The 21,573-nt window shown below is 43.4% G+C and overlaps 1 protein-coding gene across 5 annotated transcripts in view; it reads right to left on the minus strand.

The window, feature by feature from the left end:
• LOC103565117 (zinc finger protein 501) overlaps positions 1-20,923 on the minus strand; it is a 74,287-nt gene extending 53,364 nt beyond the window's left edge. Inside the window, exons 1-6 of one of the 5 annotated variants that reach the window (XR_011527021.1) lie at positions 20,794-20,923; positions 17,607-17,922; positions 16,075-16,219; positions 8,384-10,759; positions 1,561-6,678; positions 402-1,314 (exon numbers count right to left, since the gene is read on the minus strand). Coding sequence is in view for 1 of the 5 variants with exons in the window: in XM_070575682.1 (XP_070431783.1) it covers positions 9,580-10,759; positions 16,075-16,219; positions 17,607-17,798 (1,517 nt within the window). In the remaining 4 variants the exon portion in view is untranslated. Of the gene's footprint in view, positions 1-401; positions 1,315-1,560; positions 10,760-16,074; positions 16,220-17,606; positions 17,926-20,793 lie in introns of those variants that run through there. The other 4 variants (XR_011527022.1, XR_011527019.1, XR_011527020.1 and 1 more) reach the window with 4 other exon arrangements.
• Positions 20,924-21,573: the final 650 nt, after the last annotated feature.

Consider the following 21,573-nt stretch of genomic DNA (forward strand, 5'->3'; position numbering starts at 1 on the left):
TGCCGCCGGTCCGGTCGGTCGTGGAGCGTAGACCCCAAACCCTCGGCGCCCAGGCGCTGCTCAGTCAACCGTTCCGGGCGGCAGAAGAACCCAGCTGCAGACTCTCGCACGGCAGCTCTAGGAAGCCGGGCGGTGTCTTCTTCATTGTGGTTCTCCTGCTCTGTTCCTCCTGCTGGACGCCGGAGAAGGGGCAGGCGGGCGGCCGGGCCAGGACCCAACTGGTCCTTACTCCAAAATGAATTTCAAATGAACCTATCTCAAAAGACTAGACGAAATCATGGGAGAAATGTATAATATTGAAGAGGGGAAGTCTTTGATTTGACATTAAATCGTAAATATCCAAAGAACAAAAATTAAAGTAAAAGGACTATAAATTGGGGAAAATACTTGCAACACATATGGCAGGTAAGAAGGTAGTTTCTTTACTAGAGTTTACACAAATCAATTTTTAAAAGGATCACCACTCCAACAGAAAATCTGCTAAAGAACACAAGCAATTCGCAGAAAAAAAGATACACACGGCTTTTAAACACAGGACTCGATATCCAGTTTCACTCATAACTGAACACAAATTAAAATATGAGAGATTTTCATTTCTCAGATCAGAAAACAAATATTCTTATAGAGGATTCAGATAAATGGGCCTTTTCATACACATTCTAGGACCAAATTTACAGTTTCTTTCAAATGCACCTGCCCTCTGATTTATCAATTTATTCTGCAAGGTTGCACACAAACCAAGGACTGTGTGCCGGGATATTCAGCAAAGGATTGTTTGCAATAACAGAGAAAAGAACCCCACCAACAGGACACTCACTACATGCATCAGGGTACATCCATACAATGGGATATTACAACAGTGAAAAAAACAATGAGGTAGCTCTTACAGGCTAATAAAGAACCATCTGCAAGACACACTAAGTGAAACAAGCAGGGCGTAGACAGTGCATATCCTAAGCTCATGTATGAGTGTGTATGTGTGTGTTTAAAGGGGGATACATACGATTGTAAATGAATGGACCATCTCTGGAAGGATCCTCGAGAAATTTCCAACAGTTGTCTCTGGGGTACTCCTTCCTGGGGCACTCTGGGCTGGGAGGGAGACTTACTCTTCACTGTTTGCTTTCCAGCCACTGCACTTTTTAGCACAGGCAAGCATTGTTCTTCCAGCCTAACAGAGAATTTGCAGATGAGGAGAGGAGTCCCCGGAGGCACACTGAGAAAGCAGCCTGGGAGAAAGGAGCACAGCTTTGGCCTCAGAGTTATTCTAATCCCAACTGTGACAACTGGCTTTGAAAATGGGGATAAAAGGGGCTGGCCCCGTGGCTGAGTGGTTAAGTTTGCGCGCTCCGCTGCAGGCGGCCCAGTGTTTCGTCGGTTCGAATCCTGGGCGCGGACATGGCACTGCTCGTAAGACCACGCTGAGGCAGCGTCCCACATGCCACAACTAGAGGAACCCACAACGAAGAATACACAACTATGTACCGGGGGGGCTTTGGGGAGAAAAAGGAAAAAATAAAATCTTTAAAAAAAAAAAAAAAAGAAAATGGGGATAAAAGCAGCTCCCTCCTCAGGTGAGGATTAAATGAGATAAAGGACATCTGGCATTTAGCACTGTGCCAGCACACAGGAACCCTTCAACTAATGGAGTAGTTACAACCTTGCTATTGGCCAGGAGGGGCACTTGGGTAGCCCAGCAGCCTGCTGGGGTTAGGTTGTCTCCCCCCACCCTCCTCCCAAGACCACAGAGGTGTGAGCCACTGTGAACACAGGAAGGACCCATTGAAGCACAAGGAAACCAGGGCCTCTCAGGCCTGGGCCAGGCTCCATTTGTCACAGGTAATGTCTCACCAGGGTGTGGAGGCCCACATTTCTGGCTTGGGAATCTGCTGCTCCATCTTCCATGCCCTTTAAGGTCTGCTCATTTCATCAGTCCCTTCTCCCGTGGCTCCCTGCCACTGCCTGGGTCAGAATCCCATAGTCTCTCCTGGACTCTAACAAAAGCTATCTGTGTGGTCTCTAGGATTCCTTTCTCCTCTCACCAGCTTGGCTTCCACAGTCCAGCCACAACTGTATGTCACAAACACTGGCGTTACACATATTCCCCTGCTGAACTCGTAAGTGGGGTGTTAGGTCCTTGGTAACTGGGCACCTCGTTTCCCCAGACTCTTATTCTGCTGCCCCTCACTACTCATTCCACACTCCACAACATCTCACCACTCTGAACAAGCCATGATCTTTCTCTTTTATTAACTTTTCCCCTCCTGATTATAAAAGTAATTCAGGCTCATTGGAGAAAATGTAGATAGCACAGGAAAACTTAACCGCTGTTAACACCCAATGTACTTATGTCCTTCCAGTCTTTTCTATGCAGGTGGATTTAATAAAACTGGGCTCTCTCTACACATTATTTAATTTTGTACTTTGCATTTTTCATTTAATATTATTGTGAACATTTTATATCACTAAAGATCCCTTAAATTATTATTTTTAGTGGTTGCGTAATATTCATCATATCGTAATTTAATCATTCCCTTACTGTTAGTCACTTGGGTTGTTTCCATTTTTTTGTAAAATAACAACATGGACAAGTATATAAATCACTGTATTCATCTTTAGGACAGCTTTCTAAAAGGGGTACTACTGTATCAAATGATATCAACATTTTTTAAATGGTTTAGCTTCCCCTAAATGATCGTGGATTAAAATGGTCTAAAATGTATAAATAACAATGATGGGATAAGGGGGACAAATTTCTAGAAGATGGAAAATGGATGAAGTGGTAACTGAGAAAGTTGGGTGGAGGAAGTAACAGCTTGGAATGCTTGCTGAGGGCAACACAACGCCAAGAGGGAGCTCATCCACCCTGCCAAACCTCAGAGCTCCTTGGGACTTGGAAAACCCAGGTACAATGAAGGGCTGGAGGGAGAAGTGGGGCTAAAAATAAAAGCACTGACCGCAAGTCTGTGATTCTCGTCTCTCTCACTCTAGAGAAGCATGCACAGCATCCAAACCCCAGGCAAAAGCATCAGAGGACTTTTGGCTAGAGAAACGAAGAGGCCCAGACAAAAGATGTCTGCATTCTGGCTTTTAGAGGTCTGCAGGGAAACAGCCTGCTCCCTACTGATCACTCTAGAGGGAGACTTTTACCCATCAAATCCCACTGCCACACACAGAGGTCTCAACTGGGCTTTTGATGCACACACGGATATATTTATGTGTATTTGTGTGTGTATCAGTAAGAATCAACCTATTTGAGGAGTCTCCAATGATAGCAAAGAAGATAAACAGAGAGAAAAAAGGACCCAGGGACAGAGGCATGAAGAGGATGAGATAATTCAGGTGACAGAAGAGACTTTTAAGAAAACCTTTCTAGTTAGAATACTCAGATTTGAGAGGTATCTCTAAAACGAGAACATGCTACAGAAAAAGAACAAACAGAAAACAAGGCTCCTAGAAGTTAAATTACTGCCTAAACAAAAAATTCACTAAAAAGGTTGAAAAATAATCAACGTACTCTCCCAGAAAACAGCACAAGACAAGGAAATGCAAACAATAGAGAAAATAGTTGAGGATTAATCTAGAAGGTCCAACATTTGATTGACAGGAATTACACAAAGCGCAAAAACAAAAAGTATGGAAAGGGGGAACTGTCATGTAAATAACACAGGAAAATTTCCAAGAGTAGAAGTACCTGAGGTGGCTAGATTGAAAAATTCCACTGGCTACACCAGGGAATTGAGTACACCAAGGATAAAGAGGAGACTTTAAAAGCTTCCAAGCATGGGGTGGGGGAACACATTACAGTAATGTAACTATTATTTGCTGATTGTCCAAGAAAGAAGTATCAGGCTGGATCAACATCTCATTAGCAACAGTAGTTGGTGTAAGTCAGTGAAGCGACGCCTAAAAACTTCTGGGGATAATTTTTCAACCTGGAACTCCAGAGCCAGTCAAACTGCCAAATCAAATGAGACAGCAGAGAACGTTGTTTTAGATATATAGGCACTCAGTTTTGCCTTTCACATACTCTTTCTTGGCAAATGACTTAGACACACTGCAGTGAAATGAGGGAGGAAATGAAGAAAGAAGAAGATAGGAAAATCAGGACACAACGGGGCCCAGTGTAACAACAGAACAGTAGGCAAAAAGAACAGGGAGAGACGAGAGCAGAGGCCTCTGGAAGGGAAATATACTGGAAGAAAAGGGGACTCAACAGAGTATCTAATTGGATGGAGAATTTGAAAATAGCTGAGGATGTGCTAAAAGCAATCAGTACAAGGGGAAAAGAAAGGTAACTACAAACTTCTGTAAAAACAAAATGCTCTAAAAAGGAAACAGAATAGCAAGCAACTTACATCTGCAGTGAACAACATTTGCATGGTCATCATAACACTCACGTTGTTTATTTTCAACTTTCAGAACAAATCAATAAACAAAGCATAAAAGAGTAACTATAGTTACAGAACAGAATTCAAGATGATCAGACTTGACACTGTCAAAGGCAGAGAGGTGGAAAAGGAGAGAAGGAAAAGGCAGCGTGCATCCCACATCTTACAAAACGGGGAATTGAGACGCTATTTATAGTTAATAGAATAAAACTAAACATGTAAATATAATAAATACTTTTTCCTGATTATAAAATCCTTGCTCCTTATAGAAAACATGAAAAGTATGAAAAACAAAAAAACCCTTTTAATCACCCATAATGGTATTATCCATAGGACCTGGGTTGAGCCTAAGCTCTGCAATTTACCATCTGTATGGCTGTGAAAAAGTCACTTAACCACTTACATTTCCTTATATTTCCTTCAGGTAATTTATCTATATACTTTTTAATAGTATATAGTTCATGTAACAACAATATAATACGAGAACGGTAGTATATATGCAATTTTGAATCCAGATTTTTTTCACTTCGAAGCATAAAGTAAAACTCTGGATACATATCCTATCATGCTATTCTATACTTCTAAATATGCCCTTGGCCATAGGGCAGTCTGACGTTTCCCAGAGACAGGACTTGAACCAAATCTTAAAAGGAGCCTAAGGTTAGGCAAAGTAGATGGGGGCTGGGTAGGGAGTGGCGGTGAGGTATCACAGGCAGCAAGGATGGTGTGAGCAAAGGCACAGAGAAGAGCAAGCACACACTTCAAGGCTGCAGTAAAAGGTGCACAGGAAGTGGAGAGAAGGTTGGAGATTATGAAATTTAGTAAATCACATTAAGTGATCCAGACATTTTCCCCATGACAGACATGAAATGAGGGTTCGGTAGACCTTATTTACCTTGGCACCCCAGGTTCTAGCACCATGTTTGCCGCAAAGAGAGTGCCTAGTAAGTATTTTTGTAATGAACAAATCATATATAGAAAGCCAGAAATGTCTGCTGTGTTTCCAGTCTGGGTGCCCCAAGTGGTGGGAATAATGCCATTTGCTGAGGGAGGGAACCCATGAAGAGCAAGATTTAAAAGGATGCGTGTCTAGGCAACATCCTTACAGAGACTGTACTCTGATCTCATTTTTTAAAAATGTCACTGGTTGGGCTGGGGCGGTGGCACAGTGGTTAAGTTCACACACTCTGCTTCAGTGGCCTGGGGTTCGCGGGTTCAGATCCCGAGTGCAGACCTGTACACCGCTCATCAAGCCATGCTGTGGTAGTGTGCCACATATAAAATAGAGGAATGGGCACAGATGTTAGCTCAGCGACTATCTTCCTTAAGCAAAAAGAGCAGGATTGGCAATAGATGTTAAGCTCAGGGCCAATCTTCCTCACCAGGGGAAAAAAAAAGTCACTGGCGATTATATGGTGCATCCCCAGGTGAGAATTTAGGCCCTAGAAGATCCTTGGATTGGCTCTGGGGAGCCTATATGTCCCCACAAACGAGCACAAAACTGAATGTACAATCTTATTTCTCCAGGAGAGGAGCCACAACCTTTATCAGATTCCCAAAGGGGCTGTAACTCTAGAAAGCTTAGGCACACTGGATGGAGGAGCAAGTGGAGAAAACAATGGATGTGGGAGGACAACTGCCTCAGCCAGGGAGGGAAGGGACCCAGAACACAGAGAAAGGATGAGCTTTGCCCAAAGACACCTCTTCCTGAGCCTGGAGGAATTCATGCCCATTGTTTGAGAGGGTGTGTGTTCATGAAGAATCTCTTCTCTGTGTTCTATGTGTGTGTGTTGATGAAATCTCTCCCCCATACTCCCAATGCACATACACGATTTCATTATTACTTTTGCATCCCTGTGCTCCACTTAACACACATCTGTTGGTCTCATTTGAGAGTAAGGACAGACTTCTTGACTCTACCCTTAATGCCCACTGTTAGCCCTGGCTCTTTGACAGCCAAAACTCTGATAGCTCTTGGCAACTTACAAAAATGGGGTTTCAAAGTTCCCGTCCATTTCTAGCAAGCCCAGCCAAGGCAGGAGGGAGATGACCCAAAGGAAAAGGAAAACCAAGGCCAACTCTGACAAGGGGTAGTCACTCTTCCCCTATCCGAAACCATGAAGAAAAAGAAGGCTTGTAATTTATTTTGAGGGCTGGAACTGGACTGGGAGGAAGAGTTGTTATTAGCTGGGGAAGGATCTCATCCATCTAGTAATCCACCAGGCTCACACGATTTGTGCAGGACTGGGGGTCCTGAACCTGGGTGCAGGTTTGTGGAAACCCAGACCTGGAGATGAAATACAAGCAGAAATGTAAAAAGCCATTTTGTTGAATGAGGAACATAAAAGCACATTATGTAAAATTTAGTTTGCTTATATAAAATGTTTGGTATATTCACTTAAAATACAGATAAAATAAGTTAGGTCACAGAATCCTAGCAGCCAAGGGTTGGCAGAGCCACAGAAGGACCCCCAGTGTAGCCAATGTGGTTAGTGTCCTGTTCTACTGAAACCACACAGAACATGTTCCCCATCCAGATCCTTATACTGGAGCTCCCCTCTCCACCTCTGATGGCACATATTCCTGGTCTGCAGGCTTTACTTGACTGCAGCGGCTCACTACCTTGGCTGCATATTAGATTCCCCTCCGGAGTAATAAAAAATACTGAGGGCTGGGAAGAGAAAAACTTTAAAGTGCCCTAGGTGATTCTAACATGCAGCCAAGGTTGAAAACCACTGCTTTACTGCAAGGTTGGGTCAGCGATTCCCAAACCTAGCTTTATATCATAATTACCTGGGTAGCTTTTCTGAACCACATATGAATGGAAATCTTTATCCAGGAAATCACAATCATCCTTGACTGAGTATTCAATTATGGGGATGAATATACATGAAGCTAAAAATAGCTTAATTGCCTTAATGGTCATAAATCCTAGCTAATATCTTTCAGCATAGCATACTTCTAGCCTCTTGGTGGGTCAAGGTCACTAGTTTATCCCAAATTTTCAGATCTGCTCTCCCTCTCTTATGAGCTTCCTGATCATGCAGGAAGAAAAACTTCACTTGTTCCCAGTCTCAGCAGAGATACGTGTTGTTATCTTCGGGTCTCTCCAATCTCAGACAGGGGGACAGGAACAGTCACTGTCAGGGTCAGTGAGGGCATGAGCATTTTTGATTCTTACTTTTGAATCCCACTGATTTCTTGTACTTGTGTCTGTATGATTTAGAGGGAAACTGGGAAAAAAAAGCTGCACGTGCTTTGAGGAAAAACTGTAGTTGAAGGGGAAAAAAGGTTAAGAGGAAATTAAGCTTTCCTGTCTGCCTTCCCTACGTGACAGTGCTCTGTAAACTACAAACACAATGTTGATTAACAGTCTTGTAGAAATGAGGCAATAAATGCATGGGACTTCTGCACAAGAGCTGCACCAGACTATTTATCACCAGGTGTGGCATTTACAATAAATGCTCCTGCATGCTGAGAGACGGGTGGAGAGAAAGATCCAGAAATCAGGAGACTCAAATTCCAGTCTGAGATTTGCTGCTTGCTAGTCACACTGACTAAGGCACACCCCCAAATCTGTCATCATAGCTTCCTCACCAGAAAAGGAGACTACATGCCCCTTTCTCAGGCTCTCCACAGATTTGCGTGGGGTTACAGGTGGTTAGACAAACAACATGGTGGAACAAAGAGAACCTGGATTTAGGTCCTAAATTTGAATATAAGCTGTCACTTGTTACTTGGCCTTGTGTTAACTGACCACTCTCAGGTAAATGGGGCAAACACTGCTTCTGTTCTAAGGATCAAGGTAACAATCTATGTGAAAGCATGAGATAAGTGCTGGGTATCATGATTCTATACACGAAGGTACACAAAGAAAGAATACAGTTCTATATAAATACAAGGCAATATTATCACATAACTCTACCTATTGCATAGTTTTATAAATCATTTTTTCCAGGAGTAAAGGCTCAATGGTAACAAAGGTATCTTACCGTAGCCAGTTTCTTCATCCCTCTAAAAGTTTTCATATTCCAATATCTTTGACCTTCTCGAAAAAAAGAAATTAAGACTTAGGAATCCCACTCTGCCTCCCCCTTCTCCCTTCATTTCCCTCTTTGGTCCTCTAAGAATTAGAAGGGCTCCATTATTTGTTCTAAGACCATCCAGAAAGGGAGAATGACACCCAAACAGAGCCCCCTGGCTGGGCCTGAGCAGAAGGAGAGCAGAGACAAGATGGGCATGCCTCTAGGCAAGCTTTATTCTTTGACTCCTCCGTCTGGGAAGCGGGCTGTTATGGGCATCTCACTCCAGTGGAATGCAACGGAAATCAGGGCTTATTTGGAGTGTTGTTGGTCTTAGCAAACGAATCAAGCCCAGCAGCATTTGTGGCCCCAGTGTGTTGTCTCCGTCAGTCCTCAAGTGCTTGGCCATGCAGACTGGGAACAGTCAGAAGAGACTCATCAGAGGTCCCCAGAGCTCTACCATACCAAGGTTCATGAGGTATAGACAATGAGGGAAACGGCTGTTTCTTACTTCTGTCCATTTTAGGAGCAGTAGACGGTTAATAGGTTTTTTTGATTTTTTTAAAATTACCTACGGAATGGAAAGCTTATAAATGTTCATAGGTGAGTTATTGGTGAACTGCTACTCCAAGTGGTCTCCTTAACCAGTCACTGCTTAACCCAAAATACCAGACTACAAGGTTCAAAGCTGCAGAATTCCACTAGGCAGACCTATACCAGTAACCTGCTTGCTGCTCAAGAAATTACCAGAGTTTTAACAAACAAAATTAGGCGAAAAATACCTTTCCCCAAATGGGATCTTTATCACTTAGCTTTGTATGACCCATTTCTAAGAAAGCCACATTCCATTTCAGACTACAGGACCACTTAGGGAAGAGTTAAAAACAAAGTCCTTGCCTTTAGGTACTTAGTTTTCATTTTCTTTAAATTAGCCTCTGAAAAGCTTATCTGGTGTTTTGTGCTGCACTCCTGAAAACTTGTTTTTAAAGACATGGCGGGCCTCATTTTTACAAAGGGGGAAGAAAACAGCAAAGAGTGTCCGATTTGGCGGGTAGTAGGTTATGCTCGATGCCTGGAGGTCTTCCTCTTCCTTTCCTTGTTACTCAACAAGATGGGTTCTGTGGTGCCGCATGAGGTGCGAGTTAGAAATGAAAGCTGCACCACACTTTTCACATTCGTAGGGCTTCTCCCCAGTGTGGGTTCTCTGGTGCACGGTGAGGCTCGACCTCTGCCTGAAGGCCTTGCCACACTCATTGCACGTGTACGGTTTTTCCCCATTATGGATTCTCTGATGAATAAGCAGGTAGGAGCTGCATGTGAAGGCCTTCCCGCACTCATTACACACATAAGGAAGGTCTCCACTGTGAATCCTCTGGTGCACAATAAGGCAAGAGAGTTGACTGAAGGCTTTTCCACACTCGCTGCAGTCATAAGGTTTCTCTGCAGTGTGAATTCTCTGGTGCACAATAAGGTGAGAAAAACAACTAAATGCTTTTCCACACTCTTTACACTCATATGGCTTCTCACCAGTATGGCTTCGCTGATGCACAATAAGATTTGCACTCTGGGTGAAGGCTTTGCCACAATCATTACAGGCAAAGGGCTTCTCACCAGTGTGGATCCTCTGGTGGACAATGAGGTTTGAGCTCCGAGTAAATGTTTTCCCACACTCGTTACATTCATAGCATTTTTCTGTAATGTGGACTTTCTGGTGCCGAGCAAGTTGTGAGCTATAACTGAAGGCTTTCTCACATTCACTGCACTTAAAGGTTTTTTCTAAGGAGTGTATTTTTTGATGTACAGTCAGATTTGAACTCTGAGTGAAGGCTTTCCCACACTTTGAACAAACATACGGTTTCTGTCCAGTGTGGATTCGCTGATGCACAACAAGGTTTGCACTCTGAATGAAGGCCTTCCCACACTCATGACATTCGAAGGGTTTCTCCCCAGTGTGGATGCGCTGGTGCACTACCAGGTTCGCACTCTGACTAAAGCCTTTCCCACACACGCTACATGTGAAAGGTTTCTGCCCAGGCTGGCTTTTCTGATTTCTACCAGGGCCAGAACTAAGGCTGTATTTTTCCCCAGATTTCTGAAATTTCTGGTCTTCTTCTTCTTTGAAGCTTTCAGGTACATGACAGTCCTTCACTGGCACTTGTTTGAAATCTTTCTTTTCCCTCTTGATTCTCTGCCTCTTTAACACGTTCCCTCTTTCACAGGCTTCTCCTAACTCCGGCCCTTGAAGGTCGACTTTCTGGATTCTTCCCGATATTATGAAGGGTTTTTCTGCTTCATCACATATCTCAGTTTTTGGAACCAGTAACTGTGGCTTCTTGGTTTCAGCACCTGAAACAAGAAACAGAAAATACAAATGTCAGATATTTCTGGCCTAGAAAAAGAATAGGATCATCAAGTCAGAAAGGTCAGGAAGTATGTGACTTCAGTATCTGCAAAATGGCTTCAACAAAGCAAAGAATTCTCTCATGTGTCACCTCTTCTCTGCAGGTTCTTCGGCCAGGTCTGTGCCCTCCCCCAACCTAGAGCAGAATCCACTGACTCATGGTCTTTCCAGCACTTTCACTTACCTCCATTAGCCATTTAACACACTGCCTCATGCCAGGGAAGCTGTTTCCAGACAGTTCTCCTACTGGTTGTGTAAGACAGATCTCACAATTCTCACACCGGTTATGGCCTTTCCCAAGGCTTGTCTTCTTATTGTAGCCACTTAGGGTGCATTTGCTTACAACCCTCCAGTTAATCAGGGAGATCTGCTCTCTGTTAACAAAGATCTAGGCAACTTAGGCTTTTGTGTATATTGATCCTGGGTATCAAAGAAGGGAATAAACATGGACAGAAAGGGTCATACTGGATGCCAAGAGGGCTACAGCAGCGAAAAGTATCTGAAACACTAAGAGGCTGTGCAGCACAGAGGTTAAGAACAGGGACCCTGGAGCGAGACTGCCTGGTTTCAAATCCCTGCTCTGCCACTTACCAGGTGCATAACTTTGGGGTAGTAACTTAACTTCTCTGTGCCTCAGTTTCCTTATCTCTAAAATAGGACAGTAAGACCACAAGAAGATTTACTGAGTTACTCTATGTCAACTATTGAGAACAGCCATGGAGATCAGTGAGTGGCTCTGTGAGTGTCTGCTGTGACTTCTAACCTGACCAGGGGTGCTGTGGGTCAAAGGGAGCCAGGAGGAAGGATGAACCTTAGGGGATGGGAGTTGATATGATGACAGATGACAATATTAGAAGGGACTGGAAAAGAACATGAACAGAGTAAACAGCTTACCCTTTATGTGAGGAAAGAGCCTAGACTTGTGTCAAGGAAAGGTGACCTTTTTGAGTTAAGCATGAGGCATGGCACAGCCTGCTCCATAATGCCAAAAAAATATTACGAGAACACGAAAACATCCTGAAGTTTTAAAACTCTTCACTAGTCTCTGGCTGCTCTACATTGCCTCAGAACCCTAATGGTGTCAAAAATGGGTCAGGCAGTCAGGAATATCATAGTTCCTTATGTGTGTCTCCTCTCCACCCCCACCACCCTTGACGCTGGAATGTGCACCAGGCAGCCCAGTGTTGCTAGAGTGAACCCATAATAAGTATTTGTGAATTAAACCAAGCTCAGGAAAACTACTCAGATAACGAGGCAAGAGAAATGAGGGCCAGCAGAAGTGGGAGGCAAGCCTGCAGAGGAGGGAGGTATTCCCACTGGTGGTGTCAACTTAGAAGTGAGCAGTAAAGCTGTGAGCTGCAGCAACTGCACAGAGGGAATCCAGCACCCCTAGAACATCCTACTGGCACAGGCGACTCCCACCAATGAGATGTGGGTGCGACAGGGATGTCTGGTAGTACAAAGCACTGTGGCGGCAGGGTAGGGAACCAACCCAGTTTGGTAGCCTGGATAGGACCATGGTAATATGAAATTGCATCACAAGCATCAGATAAGACAGACAGTATCGGAGAAAGGGAATGCTGGAGCGCTGGATACAACAGAGCCCCCAATGTGACAACAAAAAGAAATCTGAAGTTCTTTTTCTGGTAATTTCTATTTCTACTCTTCTGATGTCTTTTCTTAATCTATTCCATTCTTCTCCCTGTAGTTTTAACTGTCTTTACATCTTCTTCTCTTCGTTCTTATCTTACTTTTCCCCTACTTTTCCACCTCTTTATCCTACTGCCTCTTCATCTCTCCTTTCCTGGTTTTTATGTAAAAAAATATTTTGTGTGTGAAATATTCTGATCTTTTCCTTGTGTAGTTTCATGTCTTTCTGCTTTTCTTTTTTTTTTTTTGAGGAAGATTAGCCCTGAGCTAACTGCTGTCAATCCTCCTCTTTTTGCTGAGGAAGATTGGCCCTGAGCTAACATCTGCTGCCAATCCTCCTCTTTTCGCTGAGGAAGACTGGCCCTGAGCTAACATCCGTGCCCATCTTCCTCCATTTTATATGTGGGACGCCTACCACAGCATGGCTTGCCAAGCGGTGTAATGTCTGCACCAGGGATCCAAATCGGGGAACCCCGGGCTGCTGAAGCAGAATGTGTGCACTTAACCACTGCACCACTGGGCCGGCCCCTCTTCTGCTTTTCTTTTGATCACTACTTTCTTCTATGTTCTCTACTATTCTTTTTCCTGCTTATTTTTCCTCCCCAAATCCCCCCAGTATATCGTTGTATAAATATGTATTTTTTTCAGTTCTGGATCCTTCCAGTTGTGCCACATGGGACGCCACCTCAGCGTGGCCTGATGAGTGGTGCCACGTCCGCATCCAGGATCCAAACCGGCAAATACTTGGGCCGCCGAAGCAGCGCATGCAGACTTAACCACTCGGCCACAGGGCTGGCCCCTCTACTATTCTTCATCCCCTACTTCTCATCTTATTTTTCTCCCTTGTAACGTCTCCTTCCGTGCTTTTTTTCACCTCCTCTTTTCCTTTAACCCTCCATCACAGACACTGGGGGCCTCCGATCCCCTACCAAGCATCTCTCCAACAGGAACAAAGTTCAAGAATACTTTAGCCTATAGCTTCACTCTCTCCCTTGACCTCACTCCTGGTCTCCTTACTTTGAGCTTCAGAATGTTAAAAAGACATAAAAGATGAAGACCAGTGGGAACTACAGAAGCAATCAGGGCCAATAACAGAAACAACTCCTTGGATTTGCATAATGCCTTATGTCAAAATCATTACAGTACCAGGTACAACCGTGGCGTAGGTCTTAGTGCAGTTGTTACAGAACAGTTTTATCACAAGGATGACATAAGAGCAAGGGTCTTGGCAAGTCCCTCGGGTCTAAGAAAAGGGAATGAAGGATCATCCTGTGTGCTCAAGCTCAAATCTCCTTGGCCAATTAACTGGCCAATAACCTAGGATCTGTACCTTTGCTTGTTTGAGATGGTATTGAGATCCTTTTTGGATCTTGTAGGATTACTGTAACTCTAGGAAAGTACAGAAATAAATATAAAAATAATGAAGAAATAAACCAAGAACGCATTTGTTTTTCAACTAGAGCAAAGGTGCAGTATTAAGTCTTGAATCAAAACTATTTTCCATTCTTTAAAAAAAAGAGCTCTGAAATGCTGTGTGAGTCTGCCTCTTAGCTGGTGACTGCATTCCGAGATATGAAAGGTAATTTGATTTACTAACTTTATAAGTTCAATTCATTAGATTTAGAAAAGCTGTGCCTTCATGAAGATTTTATTATAAGATTTGTAAGTGTGCCTACTTGGGTGTTTGAAATATTTTAAAGAATTAGATACATTAAATTTGCAATTTAATATCATTTTTATTTAAGGAACTAAAAATAAGAATTCTTTTTTTTCGCTGAAGCAGAATAGCCCTGAGCTAACATCTGTGCCAATCTTCCTCTATTTTGTATGTGGGTTGCTGCCACAGTGTGGCTCTGGTGAGTGGTGTAGATCCACGCCCAGGAACCAAACGTAGGCCGCCAAAGAGGAGGGCACTGAACTTCACCACTACACCATGGGGCTGACCCAGGAAAATTTTTATATGAGGAAATCGATACGTAAGTAGAGTAAAATGTTTAAAAAATTTAATCTGTAAAACTTGAAGCTTAACTAAACATGAATTAAAGAAAAAGTATGTGTTCTAATTTTTATAAAAATATTTCTAGATGTATAAATGCAACAAAAATCTGTTACACTTAAAAGCTTAAAAACTTGGTTTTAAACATATAAACTTTAATAAATTCAATATTAATTAATACATAGGAAGCTGCAGATAAAACTCTCAGACCTTACCAACCCAGTAACACATTAAAATTCCCAAGGCACTTTCATATATATGATTTTACCATCAAGATGAAATTATTCTCCTTTACTTGTAGGGAAGATTAAAAAGGGCAGGGCAGTGTCCGATTCAGTGCTGTGTCCCTAGCACCTATCACACTGCCCAGCACACAGGATACAGGCCCCCAACAAACCCTGTATTTATTGAATGAATGCCTCCCAGCTCAGACAACAGGAAAGGGAGGTCCAGAGTGAGAAAGGACTTGCTCAAGGTCACAGAATTATCAGAGGCAGGGCAACTACACTCAGGTCTCTCTCTTAATTTCTAGAGCTTAGTGTTCCCGCCATTACCTGCTGCTATGGAAATAGCTGGCAGCACAGAAAATAGAAAGGTAAGTCTTGGCTGGGAACAGCAGAGAAGGAAAACAGTGGCCACTTCTGGTCGGTAGATACAGCTGTTGGAGTTAAGACTATGGATGACTGATAAAGCAAGGAAACAGAGAAGAAGTGATAGACAGGGGAATGCACCAGAGAGAATGGAATGGAAAGCAGAAAGCGGGGAATAGAAGCTGCTGAGTTTAAGGAATAATTAAAGAAGAGACAAGAAAATGAAAGGTGGCAATCCTAACCTTCCCCACCACACTAGTTTAAGAAAGCGACTTGGTCCACAAGTGACTGAGGAATTGGCTAGGAAGGACGGTGGGTTCAAAACATTCAGGCACAGCCCTGCACCAGGTGTGCAGAGAATGTAAGTGCCAGAGGGGCCTTGGCAGTCATTCGGCAATTGTTTGAGAAACACAGGACTCATGGTTACCACATTCTTGATCCACAGTTACCTGTCACTCCTTCATAGGCAAGCTTTCACCATTGCTAGTCAGTCATATCCTGAGGCCCAGCTCAGAGAGAACCAGGTGATAAGCCAGCCATCGGTACCCTCCATGAAGATCTAGCTTTGAACAACATTATGGTTGACACAACTGCTCAAAATCCTCCAGAATTTACATAAAGATCTATGAAATCAGAACATCTCCAGGGTATTTCCTCAAAATTACCAGAAAAGTTGACCCTTCCTATGTTACCTAGCTTCCCTTGCAGGCTCACCAACCTACAATAAACACAAAGCACATAGAGGACAGTATGAATAGATATGAAACTTGCTAAACAATAAATGTGATTAAAAAGTGAATTTGATGTTCACCTGTGTCATCTGGTATCTTGAGACTATATGCAAAATAAGCCACTTCCTGTAACAAATGTACAGGCATCTTTCAGCATTCCTCTATCCGGCTCTCCCTGACATTTTCAACGTCTCAACACTCTGTTGCTTAAGCCTGGTGACCAGACCACCAGTCTCAGAAAAGATTTTGAGAAAGCCCAATGGTCAGATACTAATCAGGGGGTTGAACCTTACCTAGAGAGGTTATGCTCCCATGAGTCTCCAGTATCTCACTCTTGGCCAGAGGCCCCGGTAATGAGTAGCTGCCAAGGGTTGAAGCAGCAGGTGCCTCCTGCGTTGCTTTCAGGACTACAGCCATGTCCCAGAACATGTTCTGACCCTAGAGACAAGCAGGCACAGGTGGGCTTATGAGGGGATTCTCGGTGGGAAGTGGTGTGACTACAGCTTTAAGGATGGGAACATAAGCACCTATTCCTGGAGGCCACAAAACACACAAATTTTTTAAAACCCCAAACATTAAAAAGACAAAGGAAAAGGAAGACAGAGTCTTCTCTGATCCCCGAGGTGAGTTAGGGAGAGAAGCAAGCCTGCCACCTTCTTCCCTCCCACTTTGATTTCACCTCACTGCACTCCAGCATCCAAACCTAACTTGCTAGTGGGTGTACGACAAAAGAGCACGAGGGAATTTTCCAGAGTAGACTTTTCTGAGGTCTAAAGATCAAAGAAACAAGGTTCTGATCATATTATTACAGAGAGGCTTTGGGAAACCTCAGTCCTCATCTGCCTACTGATGGTAAGGGGTGTGTTGGAAAACATTAAAGACCACAGTATAGGGTGTAGCCTCACTACTCAAAGTGTGGTCCACAGATCCGCAGAATCACCATCACTGAGGAGCCTGTGAGAAGCACAGAATCTCAGACCACACTCCAGACTTCCGGAGTCAGAATCCGCATTTTAACAAGATGGCCCAGTGATTCCTATGAATATGAAAGTTTCAGAAGCACAAGTGAGAGTTATCAAATCCTGACTGGAATCACTCGAAGAGCTTTTCGTTTAATTTTTTCTTTTTATTGAGGTCATAATAGTTTATAACCTTATACGAGTTCAGTTGTACATTATTATTTGTCCATCACCATAAACATGTGCCCCTTTACCCGTCATGGCCACCACCGACCCCCCTTCCCCTCTGGTAACCACTAGTGTGTTCTCTTTGTCCATGTGTTTGTTTATCTGAAGAGTTTTTAAAAAATACAGATGTCTGGGTCCCACTCACAGAGATTCTGATTTAATTGGAATGGATATGGCATGGGCATCACAATTTTATAAAAAGCTCACCAGGTAATTCTTTGTAGCAAAGTTTGAGAGCGACTGGTTTATAGAAAGTACTGAATGTCACATCAATCAGAAGAGAATGCTTCTATTACAGTTATGCACCAGATAACAGTGATCTGGTCAACGACACACTGCATATATGACGGTCCCATCAGGGTAGTACCATACAGCCTAAGTGTGTAGTAGGCTATACCATCTAGGTTTGTGTAAGTACACTATGATGTTCGCACATGATGAAATCACCTAACGAAGCACTTTTCAGAATGTATTCCTGTTGTTAAGCAAGACATGACTGTATATTCCGAAGGACTAAAGGCCAGAGCCCTAGCCAGGAAACAAGACTCCAGGTGCGGAAGCAGAGGGACAGAGTCCCCTCTGAAACCACCGGAGGCCTTCAGATGCCCCTCCCTCCTTCCTCTCAGACCACTACTTACCTTTCCCTCCTGTTCTGATACATCAAGGCCTGTCTGAGAACCCTCCCCAGTGGCCCAGACTTTGATGTTCTCAGAGTGCACTTGTTGGCTGGATGCCTGACCTAGGTAGTTTTCCTCCTCTTCCTCCTCCTTTTTCACTGTCACTAGGCCCCAAGGGGCCAGGGCCATGGCCTCTCTCAATTCTGCAGTCATCTTCTCTCCCCAGCAGGCAAACTCCTATAGCTGGGGGCTGCCCAACACAGGTCAAGCCCCATCTAATCTTTACGGTTCAAAATCTTCTTCTTGAGTTTCTTCCCAGGACTAGGATGAGTACTGTCTACTGAGAAATCAGAAAACATTGTTAGCACCGAGCAGAGGTTTGCCTACATGTCACTAAGCCCACTAGCCAACTTCACCAGGGCCTGGGCAGTGGCCACAGTAACACAAGGTCTGCTCCACTCCTCCCTAATAGGATGGAAGGGGCTGGACTGTAAACATGCAATCTGTCCCAGTAGTAATCACATTACAAACAGCTTTATATAACGTTTATTGACTTTTTTTCCTGATTATAAAGATAATATATTTTTACTGTAATAACTTGAAAACTACAGAAAATGATTAAGAAAAACCATTCGTGGGGCCTGCCCTGTGGCCGAGTGGTTAAGTTCGTGCACTCCGCTTCGGAGGCCCAGGGTTTCGCCAGTTCGGATCCTGGGCGCAGACATGGCACCGCTCATCAAGCCATGCTGAGGCGGCATCCCACACAGCAGAGCCAGAAGGACCTACAACTACAATATACAACTATGTACCAGGGGACTTTGGGGAGAATGAAAAAAAAAGAAAAAGAAGATTTGTAACAGCTGTTAGCTCAGGTGCCAATCTTTAAAACAAAAAAAAAGAAAAATCACCCCTGGTCTACCTAAAAAGAGATTAACCACTGTATACCGTAGAATTTAAGATATTTCTTTTAAGGGAAAACTTCCAACCTCACTGACAATTGTGACTTAATAAACTTTTTGTTTTTAACCAGGGAGATACATATTCTCACAATTATCATCACTTTTTTTTTTAAGAAGGAATATTACAACACAAAGTTTTTTTTTTTTTTTATCATCAAGGATACACTATTGTGTATTGAATGAAAGAATCTCAAGAAAAAGTCTGGGAGTCTAGAACAAACATGTTAGAGGTGATCATCCCCGGGTGATGTAATTACAATTTTTCCCTGGGTCATGTAATTACAATTTTGAGGTTCTTTTTGTTTGATTTTTACATTTTCCATTTCTTCCAAATGTCTTGTGAGATCAAGTATTACTCTTAAGATAAAAAAAGATTTTTCATGTTGCCATTTTTTTTCTTTTGAGGAATATTAGCCCTGAGCTAACATCTGCCGCCAATCCTCTTCTTTTTGCTGAGGAAGACTGGCCCTCTTCCTATACTTTCTATGTGGGATGCCTACCACAGCATGGCTTGCCAAGCAGTGCCATGTCTGCACCTGGGATCCAAACCCGCGGACCCCTGGGCCGCTGAAGTAGAATGCGAAAACTCAACCACTGCACCACTGGGCTGGCCCCCATGTTGCCATTCTTCATGCGATCAGTTTTAGTAGCAACATAATAATCTATGGTGTTAATTAACTGTCATTCTCATTGAAAAAGGACAGATTAATACAGAAATATACAGAATTAAATATATGTTCCCTTATACACTGTCCTGTAATCAGTTACATATGCAGGGTAATTAGTTATCAGTTATCAGCGTTTTCTCTGCATTTCCATACACATATGTACATCTTCATAAGTACTACTTATTTTCCAAAAACATACATTAGATCACACTAGTACATTATTCATCAACCTGCACGGGTTGTTTTTTGAACTCAATTTCCACACTGCACAATCGTCTATGTTTCAATATAAGTACATATAGAGCTACCTCATTCTGGCATAATGTTCTAAATTATAGCTATATTACAATTTACTTAACCATCCCCTATTTGTGAACCATTGCTTTAGCAAAAAGAGTTTTCATTGTTTTCAGTTTCTTTTCTTTTCTTTTTTTTAAAAGACTGGCACTGAGCTAACATCTGTTGCCAATCTTTTTTTTTTTCCTTCTCCCCAAAGCCCCCCAGCACATAGTTGTATATTCTATTTGTAGGTCCTTTCAGTTCTGCTATGTGGGACGCCGCCCCAGCATGGCCTGCTGAGCGGTGCTAGGTCTGTGCCCAGGATCCAAACTGGTGAAACCCTTAACAACTTGGCCATGGGGCCGGCCTACCAGCTTATTTTCTTAATAACAATTAATGTTAAAAGTTTTCTGTGCAAGTAGTTTCTTCTTCTGCTGAATTATCCCTTTAGAATAGAGGAATTACTGGTTGAAGGATTTTACGGTTGACACATATTGCCAAAATGCTTTCTACAAGCACCACACCAAATCACAGCACCACCAACTTAACAGAACCCCTTAGTCATAGCCAAGCCAGCAGGCTTTTGTTGTTTTTTAAAAAATTTGTGAGCAAAGTAATTTTACCATTTTGGTTGATTATGAAGAGACAGAAAATTTTCTATTCCCTTTTAGATGTTTTAGTAGGAAAAAAGGGCTAAATTTTATTAAGTACTCTTTTCCTGCCATTGAAGTAATCACGTACTTTTTTCCTTTGTTAACTTACTGACAACTTATTGTACACACTGAATTTCTTGAGTAACGCAATACTTTCATTCCTGCAACAAATTTTAATTCTGGAGGATTCTTCTTTCCATGACTAGCTTAATTTTACCAGGTGGGAGGGCCCTTAACACTCGTTTCACCTGTGTACATGCAAGACTGCCTACTGTGAGTACTGTCATCAGACTGCTGATCAAACTCAAATTGGCCCCCAGCCCCAGGCAGCCCAGAGTGCCCCTACCAAGGGCTTCCCTTTCAATGTCCCTTCCCTATTTCCAAATGTGGCAACTCATCTCCTCTACCTCACGGCCCCACGTAGCCCTGCTTCCGGGGTCAGCATGGCCCCTGGGGCGGTCTGCGTCCAACCTTTCCCGGGCCAGGGAAGCTGCGGTGGGCGGCAGCCGGGTTTCCTAGGTTGTGCGCACGGAGCCGCCCCCGGACACACAGAGCTGGGGTTCCCGAGAAGAGGACACCGCGAGCCGCCCCTGGAACGGCCCCTCCCGCACCCCAGACCTTCGCGCCCACTCCCACCACCCCCGCTCACCGTGCGCAGCACAGAACCCCGGCCGGGGACCCCGGGCTCCAGAGCAGGAGGCCGGCAGGCCGGATTCCCCGCGCCTACCGGCGCGAGAACAATGACCGGACAGGAAGTGCCTCGGTAGGGCTTCCGGCTCTCCAAGTCGCCAGACCGGCCTCTCTAGGAATCTCGGAGGTGCTTTCTTCTCGATGGGTGTCCAAAGTCGCTCCGGACCAGGGATGGGAGCAGCAGCGTTTAGGTGGGCTGTGGCCCTGAGCCTCAGGGAGAGGGGCATCCCCAGGCTGCGCAGGGGCAGTTAAACAAGGCGCGGACCCCGGAGCCTGAAGCTACAAAGCATTAATCTGTGGAAAGACCTGATTATTTTGCCCCAAACCTTTTATTTTGAAAATATCAAACGGTACAGAAAAGTTGAAAGAATGGTACAATGAATACCTGTATCCTCCATCTAGATTCAACAATTAACACTGCTACGTTTGCCTTCTCTCTCTAAACATACTGAAAAACATGTTTTTGAAAGTTGTGAACATCAAAACACTTCATTACAAATACCTTAATATGCATCTTTTAATAATAAAAATTCTCCAAACTAATGACCTGTAATGATTACAGGTCAGAAAACTAACAATAATTCCCTAATATAATCTAATATCTAGTCATAGTCAAGTTTCCCCAACTGTCCTAAAACATACATTTCATAATTTTGTTTTCCCAAATCAGTTTCACACACTGCATTTGGTTATGGCTCTTCAGCTTTCTTTTTTTACTTTTTATTTTGAACTTATAGAT

Source organism: Equus przewalskii, chromosome 15 (genome assembly GCF_037783145.1).
Source record: "Equus przewalskii isolate Varuska chromosome 15, EquPr2, whole genome shotgun sequence".
NCBI classification, from domain to species: Eukaryota; Metazoa; Chordata; class Mammalia; order Perissodactyla; family Equidae; genus Equus; species Equus przewalskii.